This window comes from Parasteatoda tepidariorum, chromosome 5, assembly GCF_982258835.1.
Source record: "Parasteatoda tepidariorum strain Cologne lab strain chromosome 5, Ptep-v5.0, whole genome shotgun sequence".
NCBI classification, from domain to species: Eukaryota; Metazoa; Arthropoda; class Arachnida; order Araneae; family Theridiidae; genus Parasteatoda; species Parasteatoda tepidariorum.
This window is the reverse complement of record NC_141759.1, coordinates 28,896,201-28,918,865: the sequence shown is the minus strand read 5'-3', so window position 1 is coordinate 28,918,865 and position 22,665 is coordinate 28,896,201. Positions and strand designations below refer to the sequence as shown.

General features: G+C 28.7%; 2 protein-coding genes across 2 annotated transcripts in view; one reads left to right on the top strand and one right to left on the bottom strand.

The window, feature by feature from the left end:
- kuz (zinc-dependent metalloprotease kuz) overlaps nucleotides 1-22,217 on the top strand; it is a 50,437-nt gene extending 28,220 nt beyond the window's left edge. Inside the window, exons 4-14 of the mRNA XM_043039550.3 lie at nucleotides 263-567; nucleotides 2,543-2,851; nucleotides 9,838-10,030; nucleotides 11,582-11,766; nucleotides 13,963-14,140; nucleotides 14,286-14,460; nucleotides 16,130-16,228; nucleotides 17,106-17,299; nucleotides 18,566-18,780; nucleotides 20,718-20,882; nucleotides 21,764-22,217. Of these exons, the coding sequence (XP_042895484.1) occupies nucleotides 263-567; nucleotides 2,543-2,851; nucleotides 9,838-10,030; nucleotides 11,582-11,766; nucleotides 13,963-14,140; nucleotides 14,286-14,460; nucleotides 16,130-16,228; nucleotides 17,106-17,299; nucleotides 18,566-18,780; nucleotides 20,718-20,882; nucleotides 21,764-22,021 (2,276 nt within the window). The 3' untranslated portion in view covers nucleotides 22,022-22,217. The remainder of the gene's footprint in view (nucleotides 1-262; nucleotides 568-2,542; nucleotides 2,852-9,837; nucleotides 10,031-11,581; nucleotides 11,767-13,962; nucleotides 14,141-14,285; nucleotides 14,461-16,129; nucleotides 16,229-17,105; nucleotides 17,300-18,565; nucleotides 18,781-20,717; nucleotides 20,883-21,763) is intronic.
- Nucleotides 4,733-8,194, bottom strand: LOC147808731 (uncharacterized protein C17orf113-like). The gene is made up of 2 exons (XM_087165047.1): nucleotides 7,713-8,194; nucleotides 4,733-6,307 (listed from the first exon to the last, which is right to left on the bottom strand). Exons 1-2 carry the CDS (start codon nucleotides 8,070-8,072, stop codon nucleotides 4,733-4,735), a joined length of 1,935 nt encoding a protein of 644 aa, XP_087021173.1. The 5' UTR covers nucleotides 8,073-8,194.
- Nucleotides 22,218-22,665: the final 448 nt, after the last annotated feature.

The following is a 22,665-nucleotide window of genomic DNA, read 5'->3' as shown; positions in this document are numbered from 1 at the left end:
GGAGAAAATAGTAACTTTGTTAAGTCATGGAATTAGCCATGGAAAGTCATGAATTTGAAAATCCAGAATGTAGCAGATACCCTGTATATAAGAAAAATTTTTAGTATATTGAATATATTGATTTTGTTTTGTAATATAAAAATTTATTATAATATTGTATTGACTTGTTAATATGTTGTTCTTCAATTCTGAAATATAAATTTCCCTTTTTATTAATGTGAATAATATAAGGCTCTAAATACACTTACTTTTCCTTTATCAGATGAACATGGATCCCATGTGTATGGCTCTATACGCAATGGTATTTTTGAAGGAAAAGTTCATACAGATAATGATACATATTTCATAGAAAGAACTCATAAATATGGTCTGAAAGATCAGCCATATCATTCTATTATATATTCAGACAATGATGTAAATGATCCATATGAATCAAAAAGAGAAGACAATGTTGGTGGTTGTGCTGGAACTGGTAAAGTTCTACAGTGGATGCAAGATATAAGTAGTTCTGCAGTTCCAGAAAAGACTGTAAATAAAAAGGAGTTCGATAAAAAGCAATTTTTTGAGGTCTGTATTAAATGTGAAGCAACTATGTTTCTCAGTTTTTATGAAACTACATCTTTTTGGTTCATTGTTATCAATGTTTGTTAATTTATTTTTAGTGTTAATTTTAAATTTGTTCTTTGTTTATTGATCTATACATATCATGCAAAGTAAATCCTACCTAAAAAAAAAAATCCTGTTATATTTCGGCCCTTTGACCGAAGAATATATAATGTTAGAAGAAGTCTAGCTACTTCAATACATAGCTGGGACCAGCTAGGTCCTTCTGTATGACAAGAAAAGCGCCAAAGGTTTTTGAGCCGAGGTATGCACACATCTTTCATCCATCATAGCGTCTCTAAACTTGTTTAACAACAAATTTTTCGCTATCTTTAAAGTGACTGTCCAATATCTATTTAAATTATACACCTGTGGGGGCGGAGTTATCGATCATGCCAACCTTCATCTATCAAAAGGTACCTCGTGATTGAATCAAGTTAGCTTGTCTTATATACCAGTGATTTGATGTTTTTAATTTTCATAATGGTAGTAACACCTCAATACTGCCCCCACCAGAATTTTATCAGGGATAGAATTCAATGAACGGATACCACTAGTTGCTGTACTTGTGAATGACCAGGAGAGCTGGTTTTAAGGTCACCGGGTTTTTGAGTGCTGAATGTGAGAGGTGTATTAACTTCACAGTCGTAGACGCTCCTGTGTTGCCATTAGCAGTCGAATGTATGCAGGTAGCCATTGAGTTTAATGGAGACGAGACTGAGTAACAACAGCTTGAGGAGATAGATTATGTCGCAGTCACTAGTAGCAAGTCATCTGTTCAATGTGGATCATCCAACGAAGTAGGCGTTACTGTCAAGATTTTTGCGAAGTGGGCGTTACTGCGTGTTCAAATCGCATCTGGGTCACCAATGTGGGGGCAGAGTTATCGATCATGCCAACCTTTATCTATCAAAAGGTACCTCGTGATTGAATCAAGTTAGCTTGTCTTATATACCATTGATTTGATGTTTTTAATTTTCGTAATGGTAGTTACGCCTCACACCTATGTTAAAATAATAAATTATATTTATTTTTCAATGAATTCGTCACAAGTAAATATTTTCCTTGTTTAATAAGTTAACCTTTTTCAAAACCATATAAGTCTGTAAAGAGGGTTTTGAGTAACTTTTCATTAGCTGTTTACATGAGTGGGAAGTGACTAGGAGAAATGTGTGTGTGTGTTTTGTGGAGCGGAGGAGAATGGGGTTTCTTACGAGCTAAGGATGGAGAAACCCTGTGTTAGGAGGCAGGTTGTTTTCCCAGCAATACTTCCACACCTCGATGGACCCGTGCCTCCGAAATAGGTTTACACGGGGGCCTATGAGAGCTGGTCGTCTCACTTATATATTCTTTGCTTTGACTACTAAACCAACTTAGTTGTTTTATTATTATTATTATTAATAGTTTTTTTAAAACTGTTTTTCAAGTAATTCTGAATATGAAATAAAGCATAAATTCTAACATAATTAAAAAATTATTCTTTAGCAAAATATTAATTTCTAATCTTTTCAAGGGCAAAGTGTAATGTGGTTGGTTTCACACAAAACGCTCTTAACGCGGACTATTTTGTCCTAATTCTTGATATAGGATTCCAATTCTTGTTCAAAATTAGTGTATAATGTTTAATGTAATCATTTGCAATTTAAGATCTATCCCATAATATAAAAAAATGGAATTGAAGTAAATATAGATGTTGTTGTCCAAACAATTTTTATTTGTTTCACGAGTAAACAATGTGTCTGACCTACAGGGTTATGTTTTAAATAATCCAGTGTTATTTTTTAATTCTTTTCATTTTAATGATGTAAATGTTTAGTTCTACATGTAATTTATGATACGTTGAAAAGGATTTTTTATTAATACCTTTTTGGTTTTAAAAAAATTAAATAATCTGTATAATTAATCTGAATTTTAATCTTGATTTATTTTTTTATTTCAGAATATTGTTCGAACAAAACGAAGCTCGCCACTTGTGAGAGACTATCATAATATTTATACAAGAGATGCACAACAATATAATCCCTATTCCATGAAAGAGATCAACTCTGAGAAACGAGCCTGTTCTCTTTACATACAAACTGACACTTTTTTATGGGACCACATAAAAAACTATGAACTATCAGAAACAAATATAAGAGAAGAAATAACTTCTTTAGTTTCTCAACATATTAAAGCTGTAAATCATATATATGAAAACACTGACTTTGATGGTTTTCGTGGAATTAAATTTGTAGTTCAAAGGATAAAGGTAATTATCAAAAAAAAAAAATTTAAATTTTTTGTTATTACTTGTTTTAATAAAATTTTCTACTGTGTGTATATTCAACTATAGGGTAACTCTGATAACTCCAAACCATTATTATTAGTCTAAAATGCACTAAAACCTCTGAGCAACAGTCCCATAGTGACCGATAATAAGAGATGGCAACTTTTTCGAGATATCAAATTGGTTGTTCATTAAAAGAATTTTTTTTTTTCTAAACCATCCTAAACAGTACCATTCAAGAAAAAGATTAAAATATGCATAATTTTAAGAGATTACACAGGTATATAGTTAACTTACACACAGTTTGTTATCTTATAATTAACTTTTAACGAAATTAGTTATTCTTTTTTGAAAATAACTTTTACAGGGATGAGATTTTTTAGTGGATTTCCGCCTTTTTGGCTTTTGTCTCTCGAATTTCAGCCTTTTTATCAAAAACTCCAATTCTCTATAAGTTTCAGTTTTTTTTTTTTTAAATAAATATTCCGTTTTTTCTGAAAATTCAGCTGTTGAAATAAAATAATTATATTTATTTCCGATTTTCAAAAATAAACAGAAAATTCAAACTACGTAGTTGCCAACCCTTCCTCATTTTTAATTATTTTAGCTATTTTCTCCGCTTTTATGCACAGAAAATAAGATTTTCCGCATTTTACCAGATAGCTCATATTTTCGTAATTCAGACGTCACTGCATTTTACTATCAAACTTAAATTCTTTTTAATTACTTGTTTTAAAAGTTGCGCATTGCGATTCTTATTTGTGGGATTTCAACATCGCACATTGCAATTCTCATTTGCGAGATTTAAAAATCTAATATCGCGATTCATATTTACACGTTTTTAAAATCCTATGTAGCAATTGGTATTCACGCAAGTTTAAAATCCAACATGCGGTTGTAGTATCAAACATCGATTTTTGTAATTATACATGATTTAAAAATTAGGCTTTGGATTTGTATTCACGCGATTTAGAAATTATGCATCGTGATTCGTATTTACTCGATCTAAAAATTAGGCATCGTGATTTGTATTTGCACATTTTTGAAATCCTATATCAAGTTTCATATTCACGTGATTTTAAAATCCAATATCGGGGATCCATATTCACCCGATTTTAAAATCCAAGATCGCAATTCTTATAGAAAATAAGTTTTTTTCTAGAATTAGTTACTATAAAGTTGGCAGTTGTTCTATCAATGATTATTGGTATATATATAGGCATTACAACATCAGCGAAACTGGATGAGAATATGTTACTGATATTTTTGCTTAAAATCACGTAATAGTATTTATTTAAAAAAAATTTATGTTCATGTATGTTCTCAGTAGTTTGATGTGATAAACTTACGACACATTCTCAAGTAATAATTTACTCCTTTGTGACTGTAGAAAAATATAATTTCTAGCTTTATTTTTTTTAATTTAACTTTTTACTGAATGTTAAGTGTTGATGTAATATTATTCATATATTAATAAATTAGTACACAATTTTATATCAACACATAGTTATCTTAAATTATCTGGAATTTATTATTAAGCAATTACTAGCTTTATTTTTTTAATTTAACTTTTTACTGAATGTTAAGTGTCGATGTATTATCAGGGAAGACACTAGGCTTTCAAAATCCCGGGTCCCTGGGACCCATGACTTTTAAAAAACTGGGTCCTTTTGAAAAAAAATGGGTCCTTTACATAAATTTTTAAACAAATATAATCTTTCTGAAAAATACTTAATAGATTATTAGTACATGAATTATAACAATTATAATGCTGTAATATGCTAATATTGAAATATAATAGAAAAATAAAATAAAACAAAATCTAAATTTATGTAAAATATTTTTATTAGTGTGCTTCCCTCTCTACTTATTTACACTGCTTCCCCCTCTACGTATTTTACAAGACTGAAATATCTTATGTGCTCTTATAATTACATCTTGGGAATTTGACATATCTGGCCCTTCAAGTGTAATCATCATTAATGTTTTCAGTTTTCCTTCAGATATCCTATTTCGAGCACATGTCTTTATTCTTTTCATGGCTGAAAAGCCTCTCTCAGCATCAGCTGATGAAATTGGCAATACTGAGGCTATCTTTGCTAATTTAGAAAATTCTGGAAATTCATCACTATACTGTTTGATGAAGATTCTAAGAAAGTCTTTCATACTCATAGATTTAAAGTTTAATACGATCTGTTTAAAATACTGAAAGTTATTTTTAAGTTTATCACCAGAAATCAATTCTCCAAATGTTCTAATCAATAAATCAATATCTTCTGATCCATAATTCAGTAATTCCTCTGAATTCGTTGGATAATTAAACGGGTTTAACATCGAATCTAGTGATTTTAATACATCTAATGACTCCGCTGGGAAACGAAACTTTAAATTACCTACAACTTCAGATATAAAATTAGACTTAGAATGTTCATTTAAAGTTTGCTTTCCAAGTTTTATATTCTGATAAACAACATCATCTTCATCATTAGTACAATTTTCAATATAATTATTTTCATGCTCCCCCTTATTACCTTTAAGATTCTCTATAACACTTATACAACTGGATACCATTACATTCACCTTAGAGAAAATCACATTTTGATGCTGAAATAATACATTTAATTTTTTTACTGGCTCTAAAACGTCCAGTATGATCGCAAGTAAAAATGGGAAATTGGCATTCTTTATTTTTGACAACAAACCTTTTGCTTTTACAGAGTTTAAATCGTTCTTTTTTTCGGCGATATGCTCAAGTGCCTCTACAATGGACCCAAAGCACTGTATTACAGCGCTCACCGCTTCATACAAGCTCAGCCATCGAACATTTTTGGGTTCTTTCAATTTTATTTCCGATATTTCATTTATTTGAAAAATTTGACGTAGCACAGATTCTCTGACAGGACTATCATCGAAAAAATGGTAAAGTTGCTGCAAAGTATTCTCCAGGTCTTTAGTCTGTTTAATATTTTTCGCTGCTTGTGACAAGGCCAAAGAAACCCTGTGAGCAGAACAGTGAATTTGCAGCAAATGCGTTGCACCAGCAGTCTTTAATCGCACACCAACACCTCCTTTACAGCCAGTCATTACTGCTGCACCATCAGTGCCAAGACCAACAATTTTATTTAAATCAATGTTTAATTTTTCCATTGTAGATTTTAAAGAATTGACAATTGTATCAGCCTTTCCATCATTTATGTTTAATATGTCCACAAACGCGGTTTTACCATACCCATCTTCATCTATGTAAGTTAAATACACAATAAGTTTTTTAAAATTTGAAACGTCACACGACTCATCACAAATAATTCCGAAAAAAGATGATGGTTTAAATTTCTGTATCAAAAGTTCCTCAATAGCTTGGGCGGATGCTGATGTCATATCAGAGATAGACTGTTTAGATTGGTAAGTACTAGTCTGAAAATTCACCCCATTCATTTTCTGAAATAAAAAAAATATATATGAATATTTAAAAAAAAGGGGGGTTTTAAAATTATTTTATCCAAACATGTGTCGTAATAAATATAAAACAAACAAAATAATAAAAAAAAATTTTAAGTGTAAGTGAAAAAAAAAATTCTATTAATAAAAAAATTACAATTCTAAAATTGAATTATATATTTTGCAGTGTACAAAAAAATAATTAACTTTAAATTTCTTATTCATTGTAGTCAATTTATTAAAATTTAATCTAATTCATAAGTAGTTGCAAACCAATTATTGACTTTTTTTTAAAAAAAACAACTTTTTTTTAATCAGAAAAATAAAATGACATAATTCATTTCTTAGAGGAATAAAACTATTATAAGTTTTTTTAATCAATTATTTTATTTAAACAATCATTAAATGATGTAATCTACACAGAATTTATAAGCACTACAACGAAGATAAAAACGGTAAAACCATCAACCTATCAATAAATGCCACGAAACTAAAATTCAAACTTTTTATAGAGAAATCTTAGCTAGAATAATCATACGCATTACAGAGAAGAAAAGATGGCGAGATTCCATTCTTATTTAAGTATTATAAATGATCGGCCCCTTTAATGAATCCCACAAAAATAAAATTCAAAGTTTTTATAGAGAAATTTTAGCGAGAATGAAAATACAAATCACGTGTAAGACAAAATGGCGCAATTCCTTTATTTAATTATTGTAAAAAGGAATCCCACAAAATTAAAACTCAAAGTTTTATATAGAAATCGTAGCTATAAAATAAATACGCATTACAGCGGGGACAAAATGGCGCAATTCCATTATTTAATTATTCTAAACGATTTGCCCTTTTTTAAAAATCCCACAAAAAAAAAATCCAAAGTTTTATAGCGAAATCGTAGGGAGAAAACAAATACGCATTACAGCAAAGACAAAATGGCATAATTCGATTCTTATTTATTGTAAACGACCGGCCCAATCAATAAACCGAAAAAAACTCAAAAATTAATAAAAATACGCATTACAGAGAAGACAAAATAGTGAAACTATGTTCTTTTATAATTAATTATTTTTGAAAACTATCTTTCTGTTTTTTTTATAAGGAAACCCTAAAAGAGAAAAAGTGGCGCTTATTTGAATAATTGAAAGCTGAATTTCGTATCACGGCCTGTGGTGCGGAAATACAAAAATAATTAATATTTATAGCATTAAATAAAATATATCCTATTACACTTTTCTAATTTATACTTAAAATGACCATTTAAGTTAATATTTAAAAAAGAAATTTGACACGTGGTCACGACTCAAACCGTATAATACGGCCCTTGCGTAACTGTTATTTAATTACTTGTATAAACATAAAAATTTTTGTAAATTATAATTCTTTAATAATTAAAGTAAAAACTTACCTGCAATTCAATTAATGCGGGGAACTTAGCTTCTGCTATTTCTTCTTTAGCCATCCAATAGACCGTTCGCATTTGTGAATAATCTTGAACACAATTAGCAATTTGTTTTTCAGATGACACTTTAAAAGACCGTTGCTGTTCTAATATATTAAGAGCACGTAAATGATGAGCAGAAGAGTCTTTTCCCGATGTGTCAATATGCCGGACTAGTGCGCTACGTTGAAAATTCTCACAGCCAGTGGTGAATGCATTTTTTATTCGTGCCTTGCGGCATATATCACAAAACATTTTACCATTTTCGTAGACTAACCAATTAAATTCAGTTTTCCACCTAATATTAAAGTTACGTACTTTAGGCATCGTTTAATTATTGCACATGTATTAATTATAAAACAAAATTAAAAGTTTGGATGCGTAGGTCAGGTCATTAAAAATGTTTGACTCTAACTGAACTAAAAGTAACATATAGCTTAATATAACGGTGCGTAGGTACCTCCTTCGAAAATAAAGGGTATGGGGCCACTAAAAATGTGATTGCATGACGTAGGTATTAAATAACCAATCAACCCTAATCTTCTACGTGTGTACTATGATATTTTGAAAATAAACCCCTTCAATTTTTCCCACCCCTTCAACCTCTTTCTTTCTACTTGCTCATTCGAGGTCACTTAAATCCGGTGCGGTCATTTCCCTCCCATTCAATAACACCTGCGTCCCTCAGTTCCGATGACGTCACTGTTTTCAGCAGAGAAAAGAAGTTTGGGGGGAAAGTCTTGTAGGATGTTTCCTGCTATAATGGTCAACATTTTGAGTCATAGAACTGGTTTCCCACCTGTGTGTCTAACATGTGTTGGTCTAACTCTGGAGACAGGGTTTTTTTTTTTTTATACCGAGGATGCATACCGATTTATTTTTTGCGTCCCAATTTTTCGATTTTATTAAAATGTTTCGATATCAAAGATTAAAAAGTCGGGAAATTTATAAACTTTCTTCAAAAATTTACGCGTCCCGCGGGACGCGTAGCGATCATTTTTTTGCGTCCGATTTCAATTTTTTGCGTATTTTACGCGCTATAGCGCGTAAATGTCTTCACTGATTATATATTCATATATGTATGTATTCATGTATTAATAAATTAGTACACAATTTTATATCAACACATAGTTATCTGGAATTTATTATTAAGCAATTACACGCATGTAAGATTTACTTGCGTGAAAATTCAGCTTTTTTGCCTTTTGGCCAATGTCATCCCTGTTTATATCAAAATTAATAATATCAATAGTTTTATGATTCAGTTCTTTGTCACCATTATTTAGAGCATAAGTCTGGTTGTTGGGAAATTTTAGTAATTCATCAGAATACATTTTTATTTTTGTTCCTCTCTTATCGTTTTAACTGCTGTTAGCCATGTTCATCTAATTTTTGTGTGCTTATTCCTTTTATATACTATTCTCAATACTTATGATTATATCCCCCAGTTAAAGGAATTTTCACTTGTGATTGTTACTATTAAGTTACTTTAAATTTCTTGTTCAGACTTTTACTCTACCAGTTTCTATAACATGAAAAAATTAAATTGGTCTATGAATATTAAGCAGGTAGATGCACAAGTTATTTTTCTTGCATCTGCGTTAACAATTTATATAATCTGCATAAAATGAAAGCTGAACAATGACACACCTAGAATTCTTGCTTATTGTGATCTGCGATTCATGCAGACCACCCATAAAAAAAGACAGCTCATCTGTAGTAAGCTGTATTGAAATGTCAAATTGTAACTAACGTATGTGAGCTTAAAATTTGTGCTTTTCTAATTAATGGATTACAATAACCAAATTGAAGGAATCTGTGTTTGGAATTTCGAGTACTAAGGAATATCATTACAACTTTGTTATAAAATCTTGCAAATTGTAACACGGGCCATTCACAGATGCAATGTACTTTTTTTTCCTTAACATCTTTCATTTTAGCTTAAAAACTGATATTTTACTAGTTTTTAATTATTTTTATTGTTTTTATGAAATGAAGTTAATTCTAAATGTTTGTCAAATAATTCATTGTTATTCTTCACGCAACTTACTTTTGTATCTTTTAAATGAGAATTTACTGTATTTTGTTTTAGATCAATGACACACGAGTTTGTGAACCAAGGAGTAAACGTGCCAATCCTTTTTGTTCACCAAACATAGATGTCTCGAATTTTTTGAATTTGAACTCTCAGTTTAATCACGATGACTTCTGCTTAGCCTATATTTTTACATACCGTGATTTTTCTGGAGGAACTCTAGGATTAGCTTGGGTTGCCTCTGCTTCAGGTACTCAAATTTAAAAACTTTATGTAAACATTCATAATATTTTATATTTTACATTTTAATTTAAATATAGTTAAGTTCTAAACATAGTTATCAATTGAGTCTGGATTTAATTTAGATAATCAAGTATTCAGATAATCAAATTACTTATAAACATTTATAACAAGTTGATTGAATGATTAGTATTATTTATTACTGTTTTTTCTTTTCCTTCATAGTCAAAAGCATTTTTTGAATACAAATTTAAAAAATAAAACTATGGATCAAGCTGATTTTAGAAATAAGTTTTTTGAAAACTTAGTAGGTATTTATGATATTGCATAAACATATTAAAAATTCTTAAATTTTATGAAACTATTAAGTTTGAAACCATGAGACTTTATTAAAGCCCTATTAAATTTAACTATGAGTTTGCTAGTTTTCAATGTTTGAAAATTTTAGTTTAATAAAGCTGAAATAAAATGCCTTTTTAAACAACGTGTTTAGAAGCATGTTTGTGTACAGCAATTATTAATTTATTCAACAGTCTAGAAAATTTACCTATGTGCAAGTTATAATAAATTTTCAGGGCTTATACAGCTCAGGAGAAACATGAAAACTCTAAAATTTCCTCTAAATTAAAGAATCAGAATGAATCTGACAAATAAATTAGGAACATGAAAAAATATGGGAGGTTTTTTATATTCTTTACAAATGCAGTGTTATGAATTGAGTATGTCCAATCACATGATCAAGTGCTGAAACATGTTAGAAACACGTTACATGAAACGTGTTAAAAGAGGAAAACACTTAGTGTTCATTTTCTAATCGAAGGTGCTAACTGCTATTATGAATATAAACTTATTGAACAAAATTCTTTTAAATTAAAGTTTTTGAAATATAAACATTTTTTACTGCACTAGGTTTAATAAAATATAAATTCATTAATCTCTGAGATTAAATGGATTTGTAACATTTATAATAAATGGATATAATTTTTTATTATTAAAAAAAGTTAGGTAATGTGCAATTTCTTGATGAAGTGAAATATTAAGAAGTGTCTATTCATTAATTTATCATATACATACCATTACGACAAAATAATTCTAATATTGTTACAATATTTTACTCAAAGCAATAAGTTTGTTTCCATTTCGAGTTTACTCATTGGAGGTCTTCAAGTATTAATGTTTTTATAGTTTATTTGTTAATTATTATTAAAGTCCATTTAAAAATATTTTATATTTCTTGTTTAAAATGATTAATTGTGCTGTTATATCAACTGTTCTATATTCTGTGAAAAAGTTTGTAAAATTTCATGAAAAACTAAATTCTGTTTTTAAGTTTGCCGACATTTTAAAAAGCTGGACATTAGATGACAGCTGCAAAGTTGCATGTTATATGAACTTCCAAATTATTTATATGTGATGGTGAACAAAATAACTTTAAATCGAATTAATTAAATAGAAAGTATTCTAAATTTACTATGATTAGAAATATTTTGCCCTGTAAGTAGGACATGATGGCATCTCTGATTATTTCTTGAAAACTGTTAACTGATGCTAATTTTTCTAGGCGCTTCAGGTGGTATTTGCGAGAAATACAAATCTTACACTGAAAATATTGCTGGCCGACAAGTTCAAACAAAAAGAAGTTTGAATACAGGTGTTATCACATTTGTAAACTACAATAGCCGTGTACCACCGAAGGTGTCTGAATTAACACTAGCACATGAAATTGGTCACAATTTTGGATCTCCTGTAAGTATTCTATTTCTCTCCATCGCAATACTATAGATGTCATGCCATTTTTATAGTGTAAATAATATTGCCTAAATATTATTATTTTATTAATATTCTGATGAATTTATTTTGCATTGCAGTGTCCAAATTAATGAAATTTTCTTGAGAGGTTACAAAGGTTTTAGGTTTTTATAAGTTAATTTTTACTTATTTTAGCAATCTATTCATTTGTCAGTTCTGAAATCACGAAAAAGTTATTTTAAAGCATATATTATTTTTTTTTTTGCCTCTAACTTGGATATGTGTATTTTATTATGTTTTTGTTTATATATTTAAGTATTTGTAACATTGCTGTATGTTAATGCAGTCAAACCCCCGCTATAGTGAACCTTCAAGGGACCGAAATTTTTGTTCACTATAATCGGGAGTTCACCATATCCGTTATGTAGGTAATTTAACTAATGGTTCCCAAACTCCTCCCTTTTATTACGCATTATTCAAATAATTGACTGAAAAATATTATGTAGTAGCAAAAAATATGTTATTTTTCATTATTCTTCGTCTTGCGTCCAACAAAAAAAAAATTAGTAATTTTTAGCTGATGAGCAATCCTTAACATCAGATCTGGAAACTCTTCCTGACTCTCAGATAATTTTTCCTTAATTTCTGTTATTCCGCTTTTTAAACCTGTCTAACCTGCCATTCGAGCACATAAAATTAGTCTCATAAAATCGCTTAATACATTCACCGACATTTGTCCAGATACTGGAAGATTGCGGCTTCTTCTAATGGTGAACCACTTCAGCAATTCTTCTTCAACATCCTTGTGATCTGCTTTTCTCAACTTTTTTCTGCCTTCTAAATTTTTTTCATGAGCAGAAATTATTGTCTATTTTTCCATATGTTACAAACTGCAGATTTAAATAGTTTATATTCCCTTCAAATATCAACTTGATTGCGTCCATTTTAAATATTTCTGACTATGCCCATTTTAGCATCAATGGAGAACGTTTTACGTTTACTGGTGTCCATAGTTAAATTTGAGACACTTGTTTGCAGACTTTTTTTTAACTGAACTGAGAGCAAAAAGGAGTTGAAATGAGGGCCATATCGGCACATATTAGTGTCCAACCCTTTGACCAATAACGAATAATTACTCATTAACTCTGACAGAAAATGCATATTGATCCCACTGACACCTTACAGGTGCATCATCTGCCTGAGTTGGAAACATCTGCTTGATTTGTTTAGGGATTGGAAAGTGAAATAAAAGAAGCAAACAAGAAAAAATGCTTATCGCTACATTCCCCTCTATAGATGGTTTTAAACATTGGTAGATGTGTTTTATTTATTTTGAAGTAGAAATTTCAAAATTTTTACAAAAAAAAAAAAATGAAAAAAATCAGTCGGAGACAGAAAAAAGTTCATTATATCCAACTTCCTCACTTTTTTGGTTCACTATATCCACAAAAAATAACATTATACGTGTATAGCAAAGCACAGGACCGAATATTTCGTTCACTATATCCGGGAGTTCACTATAAACCGTGTTCACTATACTGTTTGACTATACTTCTAACATTTTTGCATAATTTTGTTAATAAATCTTGAATTAAACTTTGATCTATTTTAATTGTCACAGAACATGAGCTAATTCGTTTGCAAATTTCTCTGCCAAGAATTTTTTTCTTTTGGATAATGTATGTATGTTAAATAAATAATTCCAAGTAAAAGATTACTTGATTAAAATTTTCATTCGCTTCAAAGATATACAAATTGGAAATATCAATCTACATGTTTCAAGTGCTCAAAAATTTTAAAAGTGGGCATCTGTATATATCTGTTAGCTATATGGGAAGGCTATCGTGTTCTTCTCTGAACTAAGTTTTGTGTCAATATTGAGTCCAAAAAAATTATGAGAAATAAATTTTGAACTGTGTTTAATTAAGTCGACATTTTTTAAGTTGAACAAAATTCTTAAACTTTCAATGCACATAAATTCAAAAGAAAAATCATTTTATATATTTCAAAAATTTATTACTTTAAGTAAATAAAAATGAATTATTTATTTCGGTCTTCTTTAGTTCATTAGCTGTAAAATCTAAGAAGAAAAAAATTTATTTGGCTATGCTCGTAATTTATAATTAGTTGATAAATTAGAAATACTGTCTAATATTTTATAATATTCTTTTTTTTTTCTTTTTTTTCTTTAAGCATGATTATCCAAAAGAATGTAGACCAGGTGGTGCTAAAGGAAACTACATTATGTATGCCAGTGCTACCTCTGGTGACAGACCGCATAATAATAAGTTTTCTGAATGCAGTATACATAACATTAGTGCTGTGTTAAGAGCCGTATTTAGCAATGAAGGGAAGGAGAACTGTTTCGAAAGTAAGTGCATATTGAAGATATTTTTCTAGATTTGTTTTGTTTAGTTGCTTTTCAACTGGTATTTAAGACTTATTGTTTATAAAAAATGACCTTTCACTGGAAATTTAAAAAAAATTCTTAATATATATGCTTATTATTATTGCAGAAGATGATGGTGCTTTCTGTGGTAATAAAATTGTTGAAGATGGAGAAGAATGTGATTGTGGTTATGATGAGAAAGAATGTACAGAAAAATGTTGTTATCCTAAAGAAGTAGGAAAATTTTTAAATCGCGGTGAACCTGCTATTCCTTGTCATTTAAGAGCACCTCACAAATGCAGGTTTGTGCAACTTTTATTTCTATCTTTCTTAAAACTTATTTTTATGAAGAAACAAAATATTATTGAGGTACAGCTCTTTTAATTAAAAAATATTTTTATTTCATAATAACGTTATTAATTCTGCTAATTTGAAGAAAATTTTAATTTTTTTGTACTTTTTTAATTTACAATAATATCATAGCTGCTATCTGTTATGATTAAATCTATTTGTTCCTATTTTTTAGCCTTTTTTCAAAAATGCGATTTTACGTCATTCTGATTTTTCGATATTCTACCTCCTTTTTTACTTTTTATTCTGATTTTCTTTCAGCTCGGGCAGGTCTTAAAATTAGAAGCAGGCCATGGATTTAACCTTGAATATTCGCATAATTCTACTCATCTGAAAACCATTAGTTTATGGACTTAATTTAAAAACTTATAATCTGACGAAATTTTGAAACTTTTGTTGAATCCTGTTAATGAGACGTTTACATACATATGATACTTCTGCCACTTTGATTTGGTGGATTTTCGCCATTTCGATTATTTGAAACTACGCTGGAATCTGCTGGTATCGTGATTCTTATTCACGGGATTTCAATATCAAACATAGATTTTCATATTTACTTGATCTAAATATTAAGCGTTGCTATTCGTATTCACTCGATTTAAAAAATGTACACCCCGATTTGTGTTCACATATTTTTAAAACCCCCGCATCGCTATTCGTATTCATTCAAGTTTAAAATCGAATGTCGCGATTCATATTCGCGTGATTATAATATGAAACATCGATTTTCATATTCACGCAATTTATAAATTCAATATTGCAATTAGCTTTTTCTTGTTTTTAATCCAATATCCCAATTTATATTCACGTGATTTTAAAACGCTATATTGTGATTCATATTCGCCCAATCCAATATCGCAATCTTGTAAGAATTTTTTTTTTTAATTACTAGTTAATTTAAAGGTTTGATATTCTTCATTAGTAGGTAATTAAATAATAAAAGTTAATTAAAAAATTATACCAAATATGAAGCCAGTATATAAATTGATATCTTGATATTGATTTTTTGCACATAAAATATTCAGGGTTTTTCACTTTAAGTCACAATTACCCCTAATTTTGTCATGCTTTGTGTTCTTTTTTTTTTTTTTTTTTTTTTTTTGCAGCTATGATAATATGTATTAAACAACTTTTAGACAAGGTAGCCCCAGAAAAAGGAGAAAGGGAAAAAGTTGAGGAATTTTATCAATTTGTAAAAATTAGGGAAATAGCAGGTAATAATATATGCAAAAATATGCAAAAAGTCAGAGAAAATGGATTAATTGGAGTTTATTGTACCTGATAGTCCATTATTATTATTATTGTAAATTGGTCTTATTATAATTTTTTTTACGAATGGCAAGTAGTGCAAAACAAAATTGTAAGAAAAAATAAATTGAATTATATTCTGTAATATATTTTTTGCAGGAGAATAAAGCACACAACTATAAAATTTATAATCAAATGCTTACCAGGGTTGCAAAATTCAGAGAAATTTGGTAGGATCAGGGAATTTAATTTTCTGAGTGTTAGTGGCCACTCTGTAGTGGAATTGATTTGAATTATATTATTTGTGTTTTATTTATAGCATGTTTGTGATATCAATATTTTTAATTAAAAAAAATTATCTCTTTCTTCTAGTCCTAGTCGTGGTCCATGTTGTGATTTCAGTTGCAATTACATCAGCAAAGGCAGATTGTGTAAAGCTGAGTCTGATTGCACCAAAGAATCTCGCTGCGAGTATCCTTTTCATAACTTTTCCACTTATTTCACTGAAATTTCTTTTTGCATTTGTTAACAGGAAAAATAATTTTATGCCACATGTTGAGTTGCTAAAAAACAAGAATTCAAGTGTATAGTTTTGTAACTGGTGTATGCTTTACAAATTTCTTTAAAAAAATATATATATTTTATTTATATCTTAACTTTGAAGAAAAAGAACTAAATATATAAGAAATTAGATTTAAGTCTTTTTCGGTCTCCCTAGTTTTTTTCTTTCTTTTTTTCAGCCCTTAGTTTAAGTATTATTAATTTTATTTTTAGTTCGAGCTGATATCTTAGTTTTGTAGTTCTAGATATTTATATTGATACTTTTCTGAAATTTGCGTTTTTGTCTCATGTATAGAATAATTAAATATTTATTTTTATAATTTTTTTAAATATAACTTAACATTAAAGAAAATTTTCTTAAATCCCTATTTTCATGTAAGTTAAAGATATACGAGGTGTGATCAAAAAGTATCCCACTTTTGTTCATAAAATAAACGTTTATTATGATATAATTATTTAATACAAATCCCCTTCAAAGTAGTCCCCTTGGGCTGCCACACACTTCTTTTAAATGCATTAACTTTTAATGCATACTTTTTAATGCATTAAAAATGTTTATTACCAGTTTTATATTTCAGACTAAAATAAGAATTACTGATATTTTTTGCTGCTTTTTATAAATTAGTCTCGAGTTTCTATTGCAATTGGCTAAATCAGTGTTTCACTTTTTAAAGATAACCATAGTATCTCCTGTCTTGAGTGTCATAAGATTCTATATAGCTTTAGTTTGGATATTTAGATTATAATGGTCTTAGTCTTTCTCAAGTTTTCCTTAATAAGTTAACAGTGGCTTTGCTGCTGAATGTCCTGCACCTTCATCGAAACCTAATCGAACAATTTGTAATGAAGGTACGCAGGTTTGCTGGAGTGGGGAGTGTATTGGATCTATATGCCAAAGATATGATATGGAAGAATGCTTTCTAACAGAAGAACACCAAGCTAAACCTGAACAAATGTGTGAAGTAGCTTGCCAAGATCCAGGTTTGTAACTTTTTAACATTATTTTTTTTCCTAAAGTGCCTTCTCAATTCTATTATTAAAAAATTCAAATTCATTTGTTCTCTTCTATTCCTGATTCTCTAAGAATTCACATCTATAATAAAATTACTTCACATCTTAGAGAACAGCATGAGTTATTTTATATTTTCGATTACTATGAGGACTGTTCATTTTTAGAATCAACTCCATTTCAGCTTGTCTGAAAACTGTTAATGAAAAAACGAATTTGGTCGAAACGGGACATTCACTTTCTCCATTTAGATTGATAGATAGCAACCCTTTGACCTTAAAACTTTCTTAGCTATTCTGCAGGGATAATGTGTTTGCTTAAATCAATGTATTTAATTAACATTCTTAAAATAATTCTTTTAGTAATCATACCATATGCAGTTCTGCAACCATAACCATATTTATTGATTCAACTGTGATTTACTATTTTTGTTTACTAAATAAAGAATGCTGTTACATAGCTATTGCAATTTCAAGCACAAAGCTTCCTGCTTCATCCATTATTATTATTATTTTAATTACTGCAAAAAACTGTTTATTGTTTTATCTCCCACTCATCCACCCAAGACAATAGTACAAAAGTGAATCCCTTTGCAATTTTAAATAGTTGCTCTTTATTATTTTTTCAATTGCAATTCTGTCTAGACACAATTATATGTTAAATTAATTAAAGGCTAAACATTTGTTACTTGTATAATAAAAAGTATGGAAGTGCCTGTTTTAGTGATTCAAGTCTACTCTTTTTTATTCTTTCTTGTGAAGCATCAATTTAAGTCTGGGAAATAAAATATTTACACATTTTCTTTTTCTGAGCATACTTTTATTCCTTATAAAACTTAACTGGCTTATAATTTGAACAACTTTAACTCTTATTTAATCGACTAATGATTCCTCAAAATAATATATTGTAATAAATTTATGTTTGATATTTATGTGATTTTGGAGTTGATATATTTTTTAATAAATATTCAAAAATATGTTGAAAAAGTGTTTTAATCCTTCGACTCGGCAACAACATTATATATATATATATATATATATATATATATATATATATATATATATATATATATATATTGTTTTGCTTAGAAATACATTTTAGAGTGAGATTTTTCTTGAATGTTTAATTCAAAGTAATGCTTATCCTGCTTTTTTGAAGTTTTTATTATTTTCCTGTTTTGGGGAGCAGTTTTATAGTTTATATTGTTTTTAATTGCTACTGTTTTAAATTTGTTACAGGAAAAGAAAGTACATGCCGAAGTACGTATGTTATTTCCAAAATGAAGAATATAAGTGGCATTAAGCTAAGGCCTGGTTCTCCGTGCAATGATTTTAAAGGATATTGTGATGTTTTTCAAAAGTGTCGTGCTGTTGATGCAGAAGGTCCTCTTGCAAGGCTAAAAAATCTTCTCTTCAATCACAAGACATTAAAAACTATAAAGCAATGGGTTACAGTAAGTCTATTACTTATGATTTTTGCATTTTGTGTGTTGAAGAAAATTATATCATTTTTTTAAGCCAAAAGGACAAATGAGCTCCAAATGTTCAAACTGTTTATTAATAATCTAAAATTCCTATGTTTGGATATTCATTCATAAAAAGATATTTAAAAAAAAATTCCAAAAAGCATAAAAAAGATATTGAAAGGAAAGCAAAAACTTTATTTTTGCAAAAGCAATTCTGTTTATGTTTGTCTTATAATGATTTACTTCTCACAAAAAAATTTTAGATGATGATATGAATGCCTCTTTTTTGTTTTGAAATTTAAATTTTAAAAAAAAATTAGAAAGTTGTTATTGATTTGGCAAGTAAAGCATACATAATTTACCATTTAAATCTAACTCCATGACATTTTTCTGACCCATAAATTAGTGACACAAAAAAAAAAAATATTACTTAGAGTGCTATAATAATTGACTTAAAATTAATTAGCCCAAATTGATTTTAATCTTTCCAAATTAATTTTTACTTCCCAATATTGATTGGAATTTACTGTGTACATGTATTAGTGGTGTGAAGTACAATTCTTGACTGGTCAATGTGCAGTCTTCTATATTCTAAAAAAATGTGACAAAACTAAGCGAGCCTTAAAGTGGGAGCTATTGATATGTCTTCTATGTTCTAAAAACATGAATTCGCATGTGGCCAGATGTGGATCTGGAATGATTATTATGGAGATTTCTGTTGTCCAACCTAAAATTAATGCAATGAAAAAAGCTTTGAAACAAGCATTAAAATTTTTATAGATGTTTTTAAACTGATTTTATAGAAAGTCACGCAATTTATGTACTGTGAAAAATGTTAATCTATCTGGAGAAAATATATATATATATATATTTAAAGTTTCGTGCATACATCTTATGACCTTTAATGTGTGTTTGAAGCAAGGTTGGGATTTTGACCTCAAAAACTGGTTTTTGATAGGTCACATCAAAAACCTGTAAAAATCTGACAAAAACTATCAAAAATATAGGGCAGGCTTTTCTATCACTGGACATATTTTATTCAAAGTCAAATTACTGTTTAAATCATACACATTATTACTTGCATTATAATTATGATTCATATTATATATTGAGTATAAAATATGAAGTCAAAGTAATTTAAACTGTTACCTCTTTTTTTTTTTAAACATGGTTATATTTATAATTTAAGATCATTATTATTTGATATATTATAACTATTCTGTTTATATCACAGATAATAACTATGAATTATTAATTATTATCAATCTAAGTATGAATTTTAATTTTATGCCACAGTTGAGCCAGATTTTATTTAGCCTTAGTAAAACAAAAGTAGTCTCATAATAGTGTAAGTGTTGTCTTATTCTCAATATTTATTATAAATCTTTAAATGTAAATTCGTTATTAATGCTTACAATATTAACTATGAATGATAATTATAATATATTCTCTGATAAGTAAACTAAAGTACAACTAACGAAAAATATAAATGTTTTTGGCAGTTATTAAAGTGTGTGTTTAATTAAGTTATTATCAGTAATTTAAAAAATTAACATATTAGATAAATTGCAATTTTACATATTTTTATTTTAATTGTTCTAAATTTATAATAGATTATAAATTAAAACCAAAATTTTGAATTTTTGACAGTAATTGCCAAAACAAAAAGGTTTATTGTTAAAATAACATTGAAGAACTTTATTGATTGATCTTTTTTAATTTTATTTGTACTTTTATTTACAGTTACTTCAGTTTTATAATGTCGATTAATTATTTTCTACACCAAAATTTTGGGTTTTCACATGGCAGTTAAGACCATGATTAAAACTGATAATACTGTCGATTGTAAAAAAAACTTGCCAATTCTGATAAGAAATGTGTGTGCATGTACTGTATTTGTTTTTAATTTTAATTCCCTTTTCCAGAGTTGCTGGTGGGGTGTACTGTTATCTGGTGTGGGATTTTTAATATTCATGGGCATTTTCATAAAGTGCTGTGCCGTCCACACACCGAGTAGTAATCCTAACAGAGCTCCGGCCCTGAGGATTCAAGATACTTTACGACATCCTGCTGATACTCTTCGAAGAAAGGTAAATAAGTTTAAATAATATTCACTGCTAGTTTCCTTTTTTTTTTAAATCTAAGGAAAAAATTTTTTATATTGTTAGAGTTTGTAAAAAATAGATCAATTTATAAAACTTATGCTATTCTAACTATTCTAAACTATTCTTTTACGGAACTGCTATATTTTTTTTTTCTTTTCTAGATTCTAGTTTCAAATGTAAAAATGATAGAAAGTTTTTTTAAAACTATTAAAAGTTTAACAAAATAAACTTTTATTTATACTTCTGTCTATTTTTAACATTTTTTGTTTTAAATTTTAAGAAACCCTATTTAATTTGACGTTTATATTTGACGGTTATGTTAATCGAAAGGTTTCTTTGCAATTATCTTTTTAAAAAAATAATTTACAGTTTTTGTATTTTTTTGAACTGATTAAAAATAAAAACCATAGAATTTTTTTTAAAAAACTATTAAAAGTTTTAACAAGCAAACTACTTATTATTTATACTTTTGTCCTTGTTTTACACTTTTTGTTGAATAAGTGTCTAAATAATCCCATAGCAAGTTTAATAAGTTTTAATTAGCTACATAAAGTAGGAAAAATACTTTCAGGTACATTTATAATTTTTGGACCTTGTTATGAAGGAATTTTTTATTTTCACACTGTATTGGAAACATTTCATAAACAGTAACACAGAAAGAACCAGGATTTCTAAAACATTTGGCACTAAGTTATTATCTTACCACAAGTAAATTATAAGTTAGCATTTCATACAATTTTTCCTTTTAGTTCATAACAATTGCGGTCACAATCTGTTGCTGATTATAAGTTTTATTACATTTCTGTACAAGTTGGATGAAAAATGTAAAAGAATAATGAGTATGTATATGTTCAATTTATTTTTAGCGACATCGACCTCAGCCACAACCGCCTCCTGGGCCACCACCTCCCTATCCTGGTCCAAGACCAACAGCTCCTCCTGCTCCAGGGCCATCAATTGCTGGTCCCTCTCACGGGTATGGAGAAGGCCGTGGTCATTACAACCGTAGAGACAAAACACAACAACCACCTCATACGAGGAATAACAAAAATCGTGTTGACGATCATGCATATGTATATAACAAAGGCAATGCTTTTGAAATGAGGGGAAAAGCATATGCCTGACCAATTATAAACCTAGTTTCAATTGTTCAAATGCCTTTTCTCATTCTTCTGTCTTAGACTTTGAACTAAGACTTCATACAGTCATCAGAGGTGTCAGAGACTTGCAGCAGACATTCTCAACTCATTTTTATCTTCAACTGAACAAAATGTAAATTTAAAATGTAAACATCCTTTCAAACCAAAAATATAAAATAAATCAAGTTCAGAATTATGAAAATATATTGGGAGTCTCTTTGGTGCTGCTAATTACAAATCAGTATGACGGCTATTTACTAGTTTTTACTATTTGTTATATCATGTATGATGGCATTAAATTATTAATTGTTATGAGTGGTATATCTGAAAGAATCATATGTTTATTAACAACTGGAGCTTTTGTTAAATATATTTGGTGATTTACATTACTAAAAACTATGGTATTAGACATTTTTTTAGTGTTTTATGCTATTTATGTAACAACTTTTGTGTTGTATTAGGTTTCCCTCTACGAAAAAAGTACATTTTATAAATTATATTTCACATTTTGCAATGATTGAATGGTAATTGTAAAGTTTACTTTGTATATTGCAAAAATGTTGTTAAATGCACTATATATAAGAATTTTGTACAGTTAGATTTTCTACTTTTGCAATTTACTTAGATCT